The sequence below is a fragment of the Cololabis saira genome, chromosome 2 (assembly GCF_033807715.1).
Source record: "Cololabis saira isolate AMF1-May2022 chromosome 2, fColSai1.1, whole genome shotgun sequence".
Lineage (NCBI taxonomy): Eukaryota > Metazoa > Chordata > Actinopteri > Beloniformes > Belonidae > Cololabis > Cololabis saira.
In genome coordinates, this window is record NC_084588.1 from 37,201,634 (window position 1) to 37,215,142 (window position 13,509).

Genomic DNA, 13,509 nt, shown 5'->3' on the forward strand with positions numbered 1-13,509 from the left:
GTGAATCTTGGTTGTTTCAATTCAATTAAAAAAATATGTTATCAATCCGCAAAAGGGAACTCAATTAATTCAAATGAATTTCCTGGGCCTGTTTGACGATAGTAGCCATACATATGGCCTTCCCTATCTCTCTCCTCACCATCAATGATCCTCTTGACCCTCCAAATGCGTAGGGTGATGATAAGGCTGATGGCGTCCCAGGGGCTGCTTGGCCCATTGGCCACTGTGGAGGCCACCATTGGGGCCAGAGACAGCACGATGACAGCACCATCAAATACCTGACAGCATCAAAAATCAAACACGGGGAAGGAAAAAAAAAAAAGGTCTGTATTGACTTATCACATTGGAATAATACACAAGTAATGAAAACTATTTGGAAGAGATCCCAATTTCTCATAGAGACTTGTCAGCATGCCAACACTAACCTCCACTTTGTTTTCTATGTAGTCCCAGATCCCAAGCACTACAATTCTGAAGACGGTCTGAGGGAGACAAAGAGATGAAGAAAAATTTAAATAAAACAGATAAATAAGTCTTTTGAATTGTCATCACATCTTTCACAAACTTTATGAAAGAAGTTGTTTGCTTGCCTTCTTCTTTCCGTTTATTAAAACACCATTGAGTAACAATGTAAGAATATAATATTTAAGGCCGGTCACAATGAAAAAAGCCAAAAATACAACAGATAACCAAATCTGACTGCATTATTTAAACTTATGGTCAAATAAAGTCAAATATTCAGGGCTCAAATGCTATTTATATATTGATTTGATTATATTGATTGATTATCATGCAACCAGGTTATTCATATGGTAAACCCATTTGCTAAACATAAAATCATCATAAAAAGTCATACCAAGTTTGGAGCAGTATTCTTTTGACAGATTACAGACTTAAACATTTACGGGAAAAACACAGAGTAAAAAGTATGAAAGAGGAAGTGATGGCATGGGCACGCCTGACCTCCAATGACACAGGATCACCAGTGCATATTGATTTATTGATGATGTGACGAAGGGCAGAAGCAGCTGAATTAATGCTGAAGCTTATAGAGATATATTGTCTACTTAGGTTTGGTCAAAACCAGAGAAACTGATTGGACTTGAACTTGATTGAAGATTGAAATATTTATTTTTTAAAGAAAAAAGTTGAACATTCAGCAATCTCCACCACCTTGTTACAACCAAAAACGTAATAACGGCCAATAACGTAATAACTGCCAATAATGTAATAATTTTGGCCATTTCAAATGTAATAAAGCCAATAGTGTAATAATGTGCCAATAATGTAATAAAACCTTTGAGTCAATAATGTAATAACTTTTTGCCGATAATGTAATAATTTTGTAATATGTTTTTAATACCAGGCCAATAACGTAATAACCGGCCAATAATGTAATGCCTTATTACATTATCGGCAAAAAGTTATTACGTTATTGGCTCAAAAGTTTTATTACATTATTGGCACATTATTACACTATTGGCCTTATTACATTTGAAATGGCCAAAATTATTACGTTATTGGCAGTTATTACGTTATTGGCCATTATTACATTTTTGGTTGTAACACACCTTCTCCCACCCTTCACATACCCAAGACAAGACGGAGATATGCACAAACATACAAAAACTGAAAATAGTTGCAGTTATGACATGAAGCTTCACTGTTTGGTCACATCCATGATCAAAAAGTGTCATGTGTGGTCTTCTTAGTCCATCATATCTGGCCCGTGTTGGGCCAGCAAGTGTAAAGTGCAAGTGTTATGCCTGCCATAAACAATGTTGACCTCTGATTAGTGTAAATAAACCACCTGGTGATATGTCAAATCTATCTTTTGCCTTCCTCAGTGGGCTTTCTCTGCGATGCCAGCTAGTAAAATACATGGACACATTAACATCATTAATTAACCCTCGCCAGCTGCTTTTAAAGCTCAGTTTCCATTACTGCGACTCATTGCTTACTACTAATTATTGTTCAGTCAATGAAATAAATGAATGAGATGGTGGAAAATAACACAATGAGAACCGGTTGAAGGAGGATTTACAATACGAGATTGGAATCAATTTTCATGGTTCTTAATGCACATGCCTTACCTCTGAAAAAAAAAGGGACAGGATGATAAGGCTGATCCAGTGGATGATGCTGGCAAACTGGAACGCATTGGAAACTGTGGGAAGAAGAGAAAGGGGAAAAAAAATGTATATTAGTTCAAAAAATAAATAAAACGTTGAAAACAAGCAAATAAACATAAAATACCAGTGCTTTCCTAGTAATGGTTTGAGGGAAATTAAATTAAATAGAAGATTACAAATTAGCTTTTTTCTTTTTCCACAATATTTCCATGACCGTTTTTATTTGTCCTCTACCTTTATCTTAGAGTCCCAATCATCAACCTGTAGCACAAATTCACACCAAATTCACACCCGTCCTGCTTTTACTTGTTCCGCTACTCGCGTCGCAAAACTGTCACTGGGTCAAGTTTGAGATCACAATGGATTTAAAGTGACTTAAAGGTGTTCATTATCACCTCACTCCATCACATTTCATCAGAACCATTTACCATCCTGCTGCACAGCCGTCGGTGGCTGGCAAGCCGACAAAGACACTGCATGTTCCTTCATATCACTATTTAGTACTGGTACCATTTAACGTCATCACTGCACGGAAAATGTAAACACCAGCATAAAAACTCACTAGCAGTGGAGGAAAAAAATGCTCATATTCTTTAATTAACTAATATACAAAAAAAACATACACACAAACAAACCGGACATCCACAGTTACACTTTAAGATCCGTCCAGCGAAAAGTAACAAAAAATTAGGTGTAACTTGTTTCTATTTTGAGTTTTACAGGACAGGAGACGGTCTTAATTACAGCCTTCAAATGTCTGGGTTTTATATGTACTTAACCTATACACGACTACTGTCAATTCACATGACAGGATTTTAAGAGTTGGTGATGTGCAACATGATAGTTTTTTTTTTTTTTTACATTAACAGGCTATGATTAACCATTTATGACACATAGCAGTGAGAAATCTGCACAGTGAGAACTGTGCAGATTTGAAAGACAGTGCTACTTTAAAAAAAACAAAGCCAGCTTAGTTTTTTTGTTTTTTTCCTGAAAGTAAATTCTCTCTACGTGATCCTGTCAGCAGGTAGGGCACAGTGCAGGAACAGTGCCAGTGAAGTTAATAAAGACTGAGTTTAATTCTCAAGGACACTAAAGAGTTTAACGCCCCACGGTTCCAGTGGAGCGGCTGCTGCTGTGAGTTGCGCCGTATGCATCCCAGGTGTTTCATGAATGTCACAGTGCATTATTGGATAGGAAAATGCACGCTCAGCAAACCTTTCCTTCTATAAGAGCACAGGTTAAAATCGAAGTAAAGAATGCAGGGCATTTACATTGTAATAGTTTGGTGTCTATCAGCAGCTCCAAAGACAGGAAAAGTACCACCAGGATCACACAAGCCACCAGGATGCAGTTGAAGCCAGCGCTGAGCAGACAGACCTGCCACAGGGCCACTCGACGCCCGCAGCACGGCTTCAGCCAGTTGGACCTAGAACGAGAGAAAACAAGGAAACCAATGTTTGTATTGTTTTTTTTTCTTGTTTTTTTTTAATAATTCATAAAATACTATCAGTATTTAGAATACTCCTTTCATTTCTGTTTGACTAATGAGATACAAAACAGATAAAAGAGGCACACAAACACAGTCAGCTCTTTACACAAACTTGATTCTGCCAGATTCAATCTCACACTTTTTTTTAAGGTAAAATGCAGTTAAAAATACAAATAAAAAAATAATACAGAAGAATCCCCTGGTACTGATCAACACCCTCACAGCAACACACTGATTTTTGCAGCAGCTTCATAAAAGTGTTTGATGTGCCACAAATGACCAACAGAGGGTGTTAGTTTACACTTGGGGGAGGCGATGTCTATTTATGCTTTGCAAAGATTGAGGGTGATATCAGAGCACGGGGTGGTCAGAGACAGCATTGACAGAGAGTCGGGAAAGTGAGGCTCTGTGAAGCGGTGATGTGACCATCAGCGGTGTGACCAGAATACTGATGGAATCCTTTTTACCGTGGCGATGAAGGAAGTTACTATACATGATACTGCTGAGGAGGAAGGGGCTTCACATACCAGCCTGAAACAGGAGACGGTTATGAAGAAAAAGCCCATCTGTGAACTAGTCATTTAGCTTTGCAACATTATTTTTTTGTCAAATATTTTTCAATTAATTATTACTCAGATAATAAACATAAAAATCCAATCCATTGTTTGATCAAAGCTCAGATAAAAGGCTCCACATAAACATGTTTATACTATAAAGATTATTACATTTGATAGACACAGCAAGAAACCAGCATTTAGGCCATTAAAGAGTTTGGCAAGATTGCCAAATGCTATTTTGAAAAAGTGGGTTGGTCTTACATATCGAGTACTACAAGGGCTGACAGTCGGAGCAGAGAGGAACAAAGCCTCTCACCAGTTCTCCAGCTGGAATGGAAAGTTGGCTCTGCCCACTACCTTTCCCATCTCCCCATGCACTGGCATGGAAGAGAAAGACGTTGGCAGAGCGTTTCCCTCCTCTGATCATGTCTTCATACCTTGGCATGGTGCTAATATGAGCTACAATGGTGGCAAAATGGCTCCTTTTTCACTGCGACATCAGAGCTAATTTACTAACCTCATTGGGGAAGAAATGGGAGGTTCTTAGTGACAACCCAAAATCAGGAAAAGTTGGGACAGGACTGAAAGTGCAAATTAAAATGATAACAGTAATTCTTGCATTTACTTTGCCTTGTTTTTTTTCTTTGCACGAGGTATGAATTTAGGACATTTAGTGGGATTTTTATTTGTTTGTTTTAGTTTGAAAAAAGACTTGAGTAAAAGCTTTTATTAAAGCTCTTTTAACCACGTTCAACCCTTCTGTGTGCAAAATGTTGTTTTGCATTGTATTGTTGAAAACGCCTCTCAGGAAAAAAATATCTAATCTAACGCAGCATAATATGCTGCGTTAGATTAGATATTTTTTCCCGCAGAGCAACATATTATGTTGCTCTAAAATCTTAGCGTACATTTCTGCTCCAAAGCTGCCATTTCAGAGGTTCAAATGACCTTTGCCAAGTACACCGACGCAACCACATACCATCACAGATGCTGCCTTTGGACTAGTTGCTACTAACAGTCTGGTCCTTTTCATTTTTGGTCCAGACCATAGGGCACCCATTTAAAACAAAAGACCTGAAATACGGACTTGTGTGGCATCATTATCCGTTTCCACTATGTGATGGTCCACCCAAATGCCAAGAGAAGTTGACATAGCCTTTAGACAAAGTTAAGACAAGGCCCTCCGTTCCTCCGTTAAATGACTGATCTTGATGTAGCACTGTGGCAGCACGGTGGCTTGGTGGTTAGCACTGTTGCCTCACAGCAAGAAGGTTCCTGAGGGGCCTCATGTACGAAATGCGCGGCACACAAAAAACGTGCGTATGCAACTTTCTACGCTCACGGTCGGATGTTCGAAAAGTGATTTGGACGTAGAAAGTTGCGGTCTTTCACGCACAAATCATGTCTGGCGTACACACTTTTCTGAGGTTTTGTCTGTTGGCGACACTCACTGGTGCTGCAGTGAAGTCCAGAATACACGACAGTCCCCACATTACCAAATAAGTGACACAAGACAAGAGTGGAGCTGCAACAATCTCACAATCAACCACATGATCTGAACAAACAACTAAAGGCAGGAGCTCAACGATGGAACCCGCAAATCCCGATGGGAGCTTTGGCTCCGTTAGAGGAACCTGCTGATGCATCAGATCACACCGATCTGCTGATCCAGGACTAAGACTGGACCATCAGCTGGTCTAGGTACCAAGAGGATCCTTCTGGATCTCTGCCCTGAACTGGACCAGCTGCTCCGGTTCAGACCAACATGATGCTTTCAGCTGGAGCTGCTACAGGTCGGACATCTCTCAGTCACCATGACGACCGTATGGGACGACTACTTGAGATAAAAGCCAGATCCTAAAACATCCCATAACTGTGTTTGGACAGAAAAACATTAAAATACATTTTGCAGTGAAAAACCGGTTCTGTAAAGTTGTCTTTTAAAATAAAACTAAGATGTCAGGGAAAGGTTGGTTGGTACGAACTGATGTGACTCAGCAATGAATGAATGAAGTTGAATGAATTACGTTTTTATTGAATGTTTAGGCAACTTTCAGAGTCTGATATCAAGTCGGCTGCAGGTGCTGCAGGACTCCAGAAAGTGTTTTTCCGGTGATGGAGGCCGGGACGGAGACCGGTCTCTCCTCCTGCGGATGCAATACTCAGAGCTACAGCAACTTTGCTCTTTATTTCTCACGTTTGCACCTCAATAATCCAGTTGGCACAAGTTGTCTTTCTGCAGCGGAGGAATCAGATCGTGATGCTTCATGTTTTAAATATAATTTCATGTTGTTCACATTGTAGAGGTGATCGCGGACATCCACAATGTGTAAGACTCAGTAAACGTGTACATTGGGCTTAATCTGTCAGTATATAATACGCGTGACAATAAAGCGGAACGAGGAGCCGTTTTTCATCGACCAATTTAAATTCTGGTGTCGGTTCTTAAAATAACCGTGTGTCTGTTATTTATTTATTTATATGTGAAAAAATATACTGAATGCGCACACTGTTACCACTGTGACAAATTCCTATGTGTTTAACACAAATGGCAAATAAAAGTAATCTGAATCTGAAATGAGGCACTAACGCTGCCCATAAACATTCACAAACCCTTACGATCATAATATAACCATAATCTTCACGGAACGCAACACAAAGCAAAGAACAACAATCCCCATAATGCAATGCAGCTTAAATCAGAAGAAATGCCCCCAAATAAATTATTTTTCCAGGCCTCAACTTTTGACAGGAGTCACAGACGATTTTTTTTTTTTTTACTTGTTTTTGTAAGTTCCTTGTTAAGATGAGCGGTTTTTAATAGATAATTATCTTCATTATCATATTCAAATATATTAACATGAGGGAGGAGACAGGGAGGAGTGTTGTGCTCCCGCATGTGCGCTCAAATCCACGTTAATTGTGATGTTCAAAGAAACGTGCGTGGATTTGGGTGTACGCACAGTTTTGAGAATCTGAATTTTTTTTTGCGTACGCAAGAATTCCGCGCACAGATTCACATTGAAATCCACGCACTTTTTGTACATGAGGCCTGGTTCGACTCCCGAGCCCGACGGGGCTCTTTCTGTGTTGAGTTTGCATGTTCTCCCCGTGCTTGTGTGGATTCCTTCTGGGTACTCCGGCTTCTTCCCAAAGTCCAAAAACATGCATAATAGGTTCATTGATGTTTTGAAATTGCCCATATGAGTGTGCATGGTTGTCTGTCGGTGTATGTGGCCCTGCGATAGACTGGCGACCTGTCCAGGGAAAATGGATGGATGGATGGATGTAGCACTGATGGACTGGAGATCACAGATGTCCAGCTTGCACAATTACTCCCTTGACATTAAAATTCCTCCAGATTCATTCAGTATTTTATGGTATTAAGCAGTTGAGCAAGAAAAGCATGCAAATTCTGTCCAATCTTCCAGTGAGGATTGCAGCGCGTGACTACAGTAAATCATTTCAATGACTTCGTCACACGTTTATTGACATATTCAAGATCTGTCCATATTTCTCTCCCGAAGAGTAAGTATGCTACTTTTTTATTTATTTTTTTTAATAATTTTAATTTGTTGGTGTTCACATGGCTGAGATTGTATATCAAATTAAATGATACATTTAAAAACGATAAACTATTGAGTTCTGTAAAGTAAAAAAAAAAAGTATGAACAGCTACTGAACCTGGAGCATTTACCGTAAGTAATCTGATGCTGTATTAAAACTATCCCAGGGGTGAACTTTTTTTACGTGTCACCTACTCATTTGTTGCACATGTTCTCCTGCTCAGTCAGTGGAAGAGGCCACACATGTGTCTATTTAACTTCATATGTGGGACTCTATGGTTAGTTCAGTGAACAGAGATCAAATATACACGACATGCAAAACTGTGATAAAAAGATTGATCAAGTACATACTCAGGAATATTGGTTTTATGAGGTTGTCTCTTTATTATTTCCTCCCATAGCCACACATTTATGTACTTACTGTTGCTGAATTGATCCCTCCGCCCTCCCACTGGTTTCCTCAAGAGAATTTTACTCATCGAAGGCTGGCATGGGTAGAGCCAAGACTCTGTAAACAATGCATGGCTAATCTAATAAAGGCATGACCATGCTGATAGCAATCATCTTCTTGGCTTTGGTTGGGGAGGCACAAGTGTGCGAGCTCCAGATGGTGCAGAATCTGCTCCACCAGTGTCTCGGCGAGACTCTTTGGATGCCAGGTACTGTACATGGACCAGCCTACATATCAGAACACCACCTTGCACAGTAGATGAAGCAAAATAATAGTAGCAAACTAATGTTTATGTGTATTTTTGTCATTTGTTGTTTTTTTTAAGCCAGGCATAGTACTGGTTTTCTCAAATAGTTTCAATTCACTGATCAAATCTCTTGGATAGTTTAAAAAACGCAAAGATTATGAAAGTGATGAAATCTGAACACATAGGGCCCGATTTACTAAGATCCTAAATAAAGAGTACTAAATTGCGTGTGCACTGAAAAAGTTTGCGCGTTCTGTTGTTGTGTGTTTTGTGGGTGATCAACTAAGATTGCGTGCGCAATTGATAACAGGTGCAAACCTCAGTATTTAAATGAGGTGTTGCGTGTCTTACTAGGGTTTGCGGCGCAAACTTTGCGCCATGGAGAGTCTGGATGGAAAGCAGGATATAGTCCCAAGCGCAAAATGAAATTTGACGAGTTGGAGTTAGAGATATTAGTGGAAGAGGCAAATTGTTGTGCCGTATTCAGCACCCCTGCCGTGAAAAGCACCCCCTCGTATATTCAATGATAAGTAGACCAAGAAAAAAAACAACACACTGACACTTCAATATATTTATATATACACACTCACACAAACACATACTTAGGAGTTTATATTATATATATTTACAAATATTATGGAAGACAACACAGTAAGCAGGCTATTAATTAATGACATCAATAACGATTTTTGTTATCTGTGACTGTGATTGTGGAATCCATGAGCGCATTTAAACATGAATCATTAACACAAAACTGGACGCTAAACAGAACATGACACGGAATGAGAATATCATTTTTGTCAGACGAGGGGGTGCTTTTCACGGCAGGGGTGCTGAATACGGCACAACACCTGCCGGGGTATGACACGCTAGAGCCAACTGCAGAACAGGCGCACAATAAGAAACACTTTTTTCTCCATGAAAACACGTGATTTATTTATTATCACAAATAAAAACATGAATGTGCCTCCTGTGGCAACCTTTTGCTGAATAATACTCGATTTAACATTCAAATAAAATATTTCTCCTTTTGCATGTGGAGATTAGCACCTTCCTTTCGAACGTATTAAATACAGACGCAATCACAATCCCCGCAATAACTTTCAGGCTTGGTAAATCTCATTGCGGATGGCAAATTTGCATCTTCCCCTCCCAGTATTTAGCGATTTCTGGCCGGTACGCCCCATATTGATTATTCATCAGGGCAAAAGTACTAAATGAATAGCGTGTGCTATTTTGCGCATTTGAGAGGCGCAGTCCTCTTTGCACGCTGTTAGTAGATCAGCTGGCACTTTGGTTTGCGGGTGCTGTCAAGTTTGCACACGTTTTTACACACGCAAACATTTAGTAAATCAGGCCCATAGACGTTAAAAGCTTCCTAATGTGGCGGTGTATTGCTATAATAATATTGAAACCACTTGCTCTGTGTTGCTCATGCTCATTACTGGAGAGAGTGGGAACTAGTGATAGATCGGAATAAGTGGATTTATCTGCAAATGCACTCCCCGGTTTGTGTAAAGGTATGTCATCTAACAGTATGAGCACATTAAAGCAGTATAGTTTTTCTGTTTTATTTTTACAAGTTAAAGTATAAGAATCAATTTCATTTGAAGCAACGTTTGACTATTTTCTGAAAGGTCAGACACGGTCACAGTCAGAGTTACTGTGGACTCTCTTGGCACAGCTGCATGTGGCCTTCAAACATTACATCAAACATCAGCATTGATGAAAATAGCTCACAGATTTACAGTAGACGTCATGGAAAAGGCAACTAAGAGACTCAAGTCTGTAATGTTGAAAGAGAAAATTAGAGAATGATGGAGTGAGAGACCACTGAAAATGACTGAATGACTGAGTCATCAGACTGTGTTGGAAAGTAACTTAACCTCCATGCCCATGTGAGGAACTGCTGATATAAGAACCTCACAAGTTCTTTTGAGCTGCATTAACAAGAAAAAACTAAACTCATCCTAAATTTAAACTCCATCCTCCGCTCTAGCACTGGAAGTAGACAAGAAGTCAATTTGGGGATACTTTTACTGGTTCCCCAAATATGTCCACAGACCCGCTTTCTTCTAAAAGCAGGTTTCTATAAGAAACTTATAGAAAACATCAACCTTGTCATCAAATGCCAGACATGAAGTCAATGCAAAAGGACTTGAAAGTACAATACCGCTGATGGCTAACTGGCTCTAAAATGTCTCCAATAGACTCCCATTCAAAAAGTGGTTTCTTTTCTAAGTCAATCAAATTTTCCCCACACTTATTTTGACGGAGAAGTGTGTTTTGGGTTATAGTCCATGTCTGAATTATAATAGGTGTTACTGTAGCTGTCAAAAGGTCCTATTCATGTTCCAGGTCCAAATTCTCATTCAAGTGTTGTCATTTCAATCAAATGGTAGTAAATTACAAAGTCAAGGCTACAGATCCTCACAGAGCAGTGTGCGGCATCTCACTAGCTATGATATGCACTTTCAGTGGGATGTTGTACAACAGCTATGAGCATCCGCAATTCAGACTTTATATGTAGCATTCAGTAGTAATAAGCAATTCCCTAATGGGATTATACATAATACTACATTGTAAATACTTTTTAAAAAAACAATAAAATAAAGTGGTAGTTTCCCTTCTCAAAATGGCGTCAAGGTACCTGCACTTCAACTTCATCAAACACCAGAAAAACTATAGTGATGGTATAGACAAAGCTAATTAACAAACATTTAGTCCATACATTAAATTTTTCTTATATTTTTTTAAGACAACGTAAACTCAAGATATCTAAAGTTTTCACCCTTCCAATTCTTTACATTTTATTGGTAAATTAAATTACAGAAATGGTAAAAAAAAAACAAAAAACTTTTTATAATAATTATTATTGTAAATTAAAATTTACAAACCCACCTTTCTTGGAATATGTTGCAGGCCTGAATTAAGAAAAAATGATCATTTTTATATTCATGATCCTGAATGAAATAAAGTAGAACAGACAAAACAAGAAATAGTTTGGGTTCATCATGTCTGCAAGGAGATAAAAGTCAAGGTAATGAAAGAATCATTGTGGTGTGTGTTGTTTTGTGACTTTATATTGTTTTGTTCTTTTATTTGCATCGTTGATACTGCCCGGAGTTGTGGTTAGATCATCTGAAGATATTAATATAAGTAATTAATAAGTAATATTCTAACTTTGCAGTACAAGCCAAAGTATTAACCACAAACACACACAAGCACACACAAAGGATGGAGGATTTGAGTTCCCAGACAGTGTGGATGCTCAGCAACAATATATATGACAAAGAGCCTGAATGTGAGTGTGACCTTTCCTCGTGTCATGCCAAACTTTCCCAACCCAGAGAGAACGCAGTCAGACAAGGATGGTGACACGTACAGAATATTAATGATCCTTAATAAAGCAACAAAACAGTAACATGACAGTTTATCTGACTCAGTCTGTCCTGACAGTCTGAAAGAACCACCTGGCCCAAATCACTATTAGACAAGCACACACACTGGACAAGGTCACCAGCCAACCCGTTGTTCTCAAACCAGCTTTGGTTTTATATATTTTCTGGAGAAATCAGTGCTGATTACCTATTTTAAATCATGTTGCAACTGAAAGTTTGAATTTTCTGTTTCTGTTTCCTGCATCTTCACCGTCTCTGTCCTTTCCTTTATATTTGTTTTCTTTATTATTGCTGGTGTGCATTTAACAGGCTGATACAGCTGTCAGTGTTTCCCAGTGCTGGTGAGACTGAGTAAAGCCGGACAGGGAAAAAAGAGTAAGGAGATTGAATCAGGCAAAGTGATCAATACCGGCGTGTCAAGTGAGTCACCAAACAGTCGAACTGTCAGACTCGCAGCACTTGATGGTCTTATCAGATAAAGTACTCCACTGCAGTGGAGGGAGGCATCGCTTTCACATTTATCCTGCCTTTGTTCAATGTACATTGTTGGAAAACGAGGCCTTTATTTTTCTTTTCACATTTATGCCATCTTCCCTCTTCTCTTGCTGTGTGCGTATTTTTGTCGGCAACCTCAGAACAAACAATTTATCAACTTGAAGATATGCATTTTGTGTACTTTTTCTTACATAAAATATATTAATATCTTTTACTGAGCTCAAGATTTTTCAGATTAAGAAAATAAATTAATTAATAAAACAACATATTCCATAAACTGAGTTTTTAAATTTAGGAGCACAAAAATAAGTTTTAATATTTGTAAAATTGTACTCAAATACATACATGTGGGTATGCCAGTGCTGCTGGCTTCATATTCAATAGATTAGTTGACTAAAAAAATATCATATTTATCATTACTTTGACAGTCAAAAACTACTCAATTTCCTTTCATTAAAACATTAATGCGATAAGTGACAAAAAAAGACAATAAAGCTCTGTATTTTAAGTTATTTGATCATTTTCTGATGAAGTTGGTTTGTACAACAGAATTAAGTCTGTTGAAAGAATAAAAAAACATAAATCATATTCTGTACTCCATCTTGTTTTTGGCAACAGCTTCCTCAACTTTTATTTTACTCGTAACTGAAGAAGCTTTTGCTCGACTTCAGTTTCATCACCTGAGGCACTTTAAAACTGGTGATAACTGTTCCTGGGATGAGAGGTGCAAACGTGGATTTAGATGTTAAATGAGATTATTTTAACAGTTTCTTGGTTGTAGTGCTGAGACAGAAATGTAACCCCAGCGGATGAACGTTTAGGTTTCCTACCTTACATGTACTGTGTTCAAAAGCTTTCTTCAGCATTTGTGAAAAGCTGAGGATAATTTAATTGATGTTACATGTTAAGTCAACTCAGTCATAATATGTAAATATGTGCTGAAGGTGTTTTGGAAATCATGTCCATGCAAAGAGATGCTTTGATAAAAGATATGTAGCTGACAACTGCCCATCAATTTGAACAATGCAGCCATGAGTACTTATTGATGCAATACCAAGTTTTAGACAAGGCATTTTATTGGGTGAGACTGTCTGGACCTTCTAAATATACGAGAACTGTATTTGTCTGAGTAAGTAAGTAAGTGAGTGAATAAATAAAATCATCTAGA

General features: G+C 38.4%; 1 protein-coding gene across 2 annotated transcripts in view; it reads right to left on the reverse strand.

The window, feature by feature from the left end:
• Window positions 1–13,509, reverse strand: part of LOC133463379 (transmembrane protein 266-like) — a 56,577-nt gene that overhangs the window by 14,930 nt on the left and 28,138 nt on the right. For both annotated transcript variants that reach the window (XM_061744897.1, XM_061744906.1), the window contains exons 4-7: window positions 3,407–3,561; window positions 2,094–2,167; window positions 426–482; window positions 140–278 (exon numbers count right to left, since the gene is read on the reverse strand). In XM_061744897.1, coding sequence (XP_061600881.1) covers window positions 140–278; window positions 426–482; window positions 2,094–2,167; window positions 3,407–3,561 — 425 coding nt within the window. The remainder of the gene's footprint in view (window positions 1–139; window positions 279–425; window positions 483–2,093; window positions 2,168–3,406; window positions 3,562–13,509) is intronic.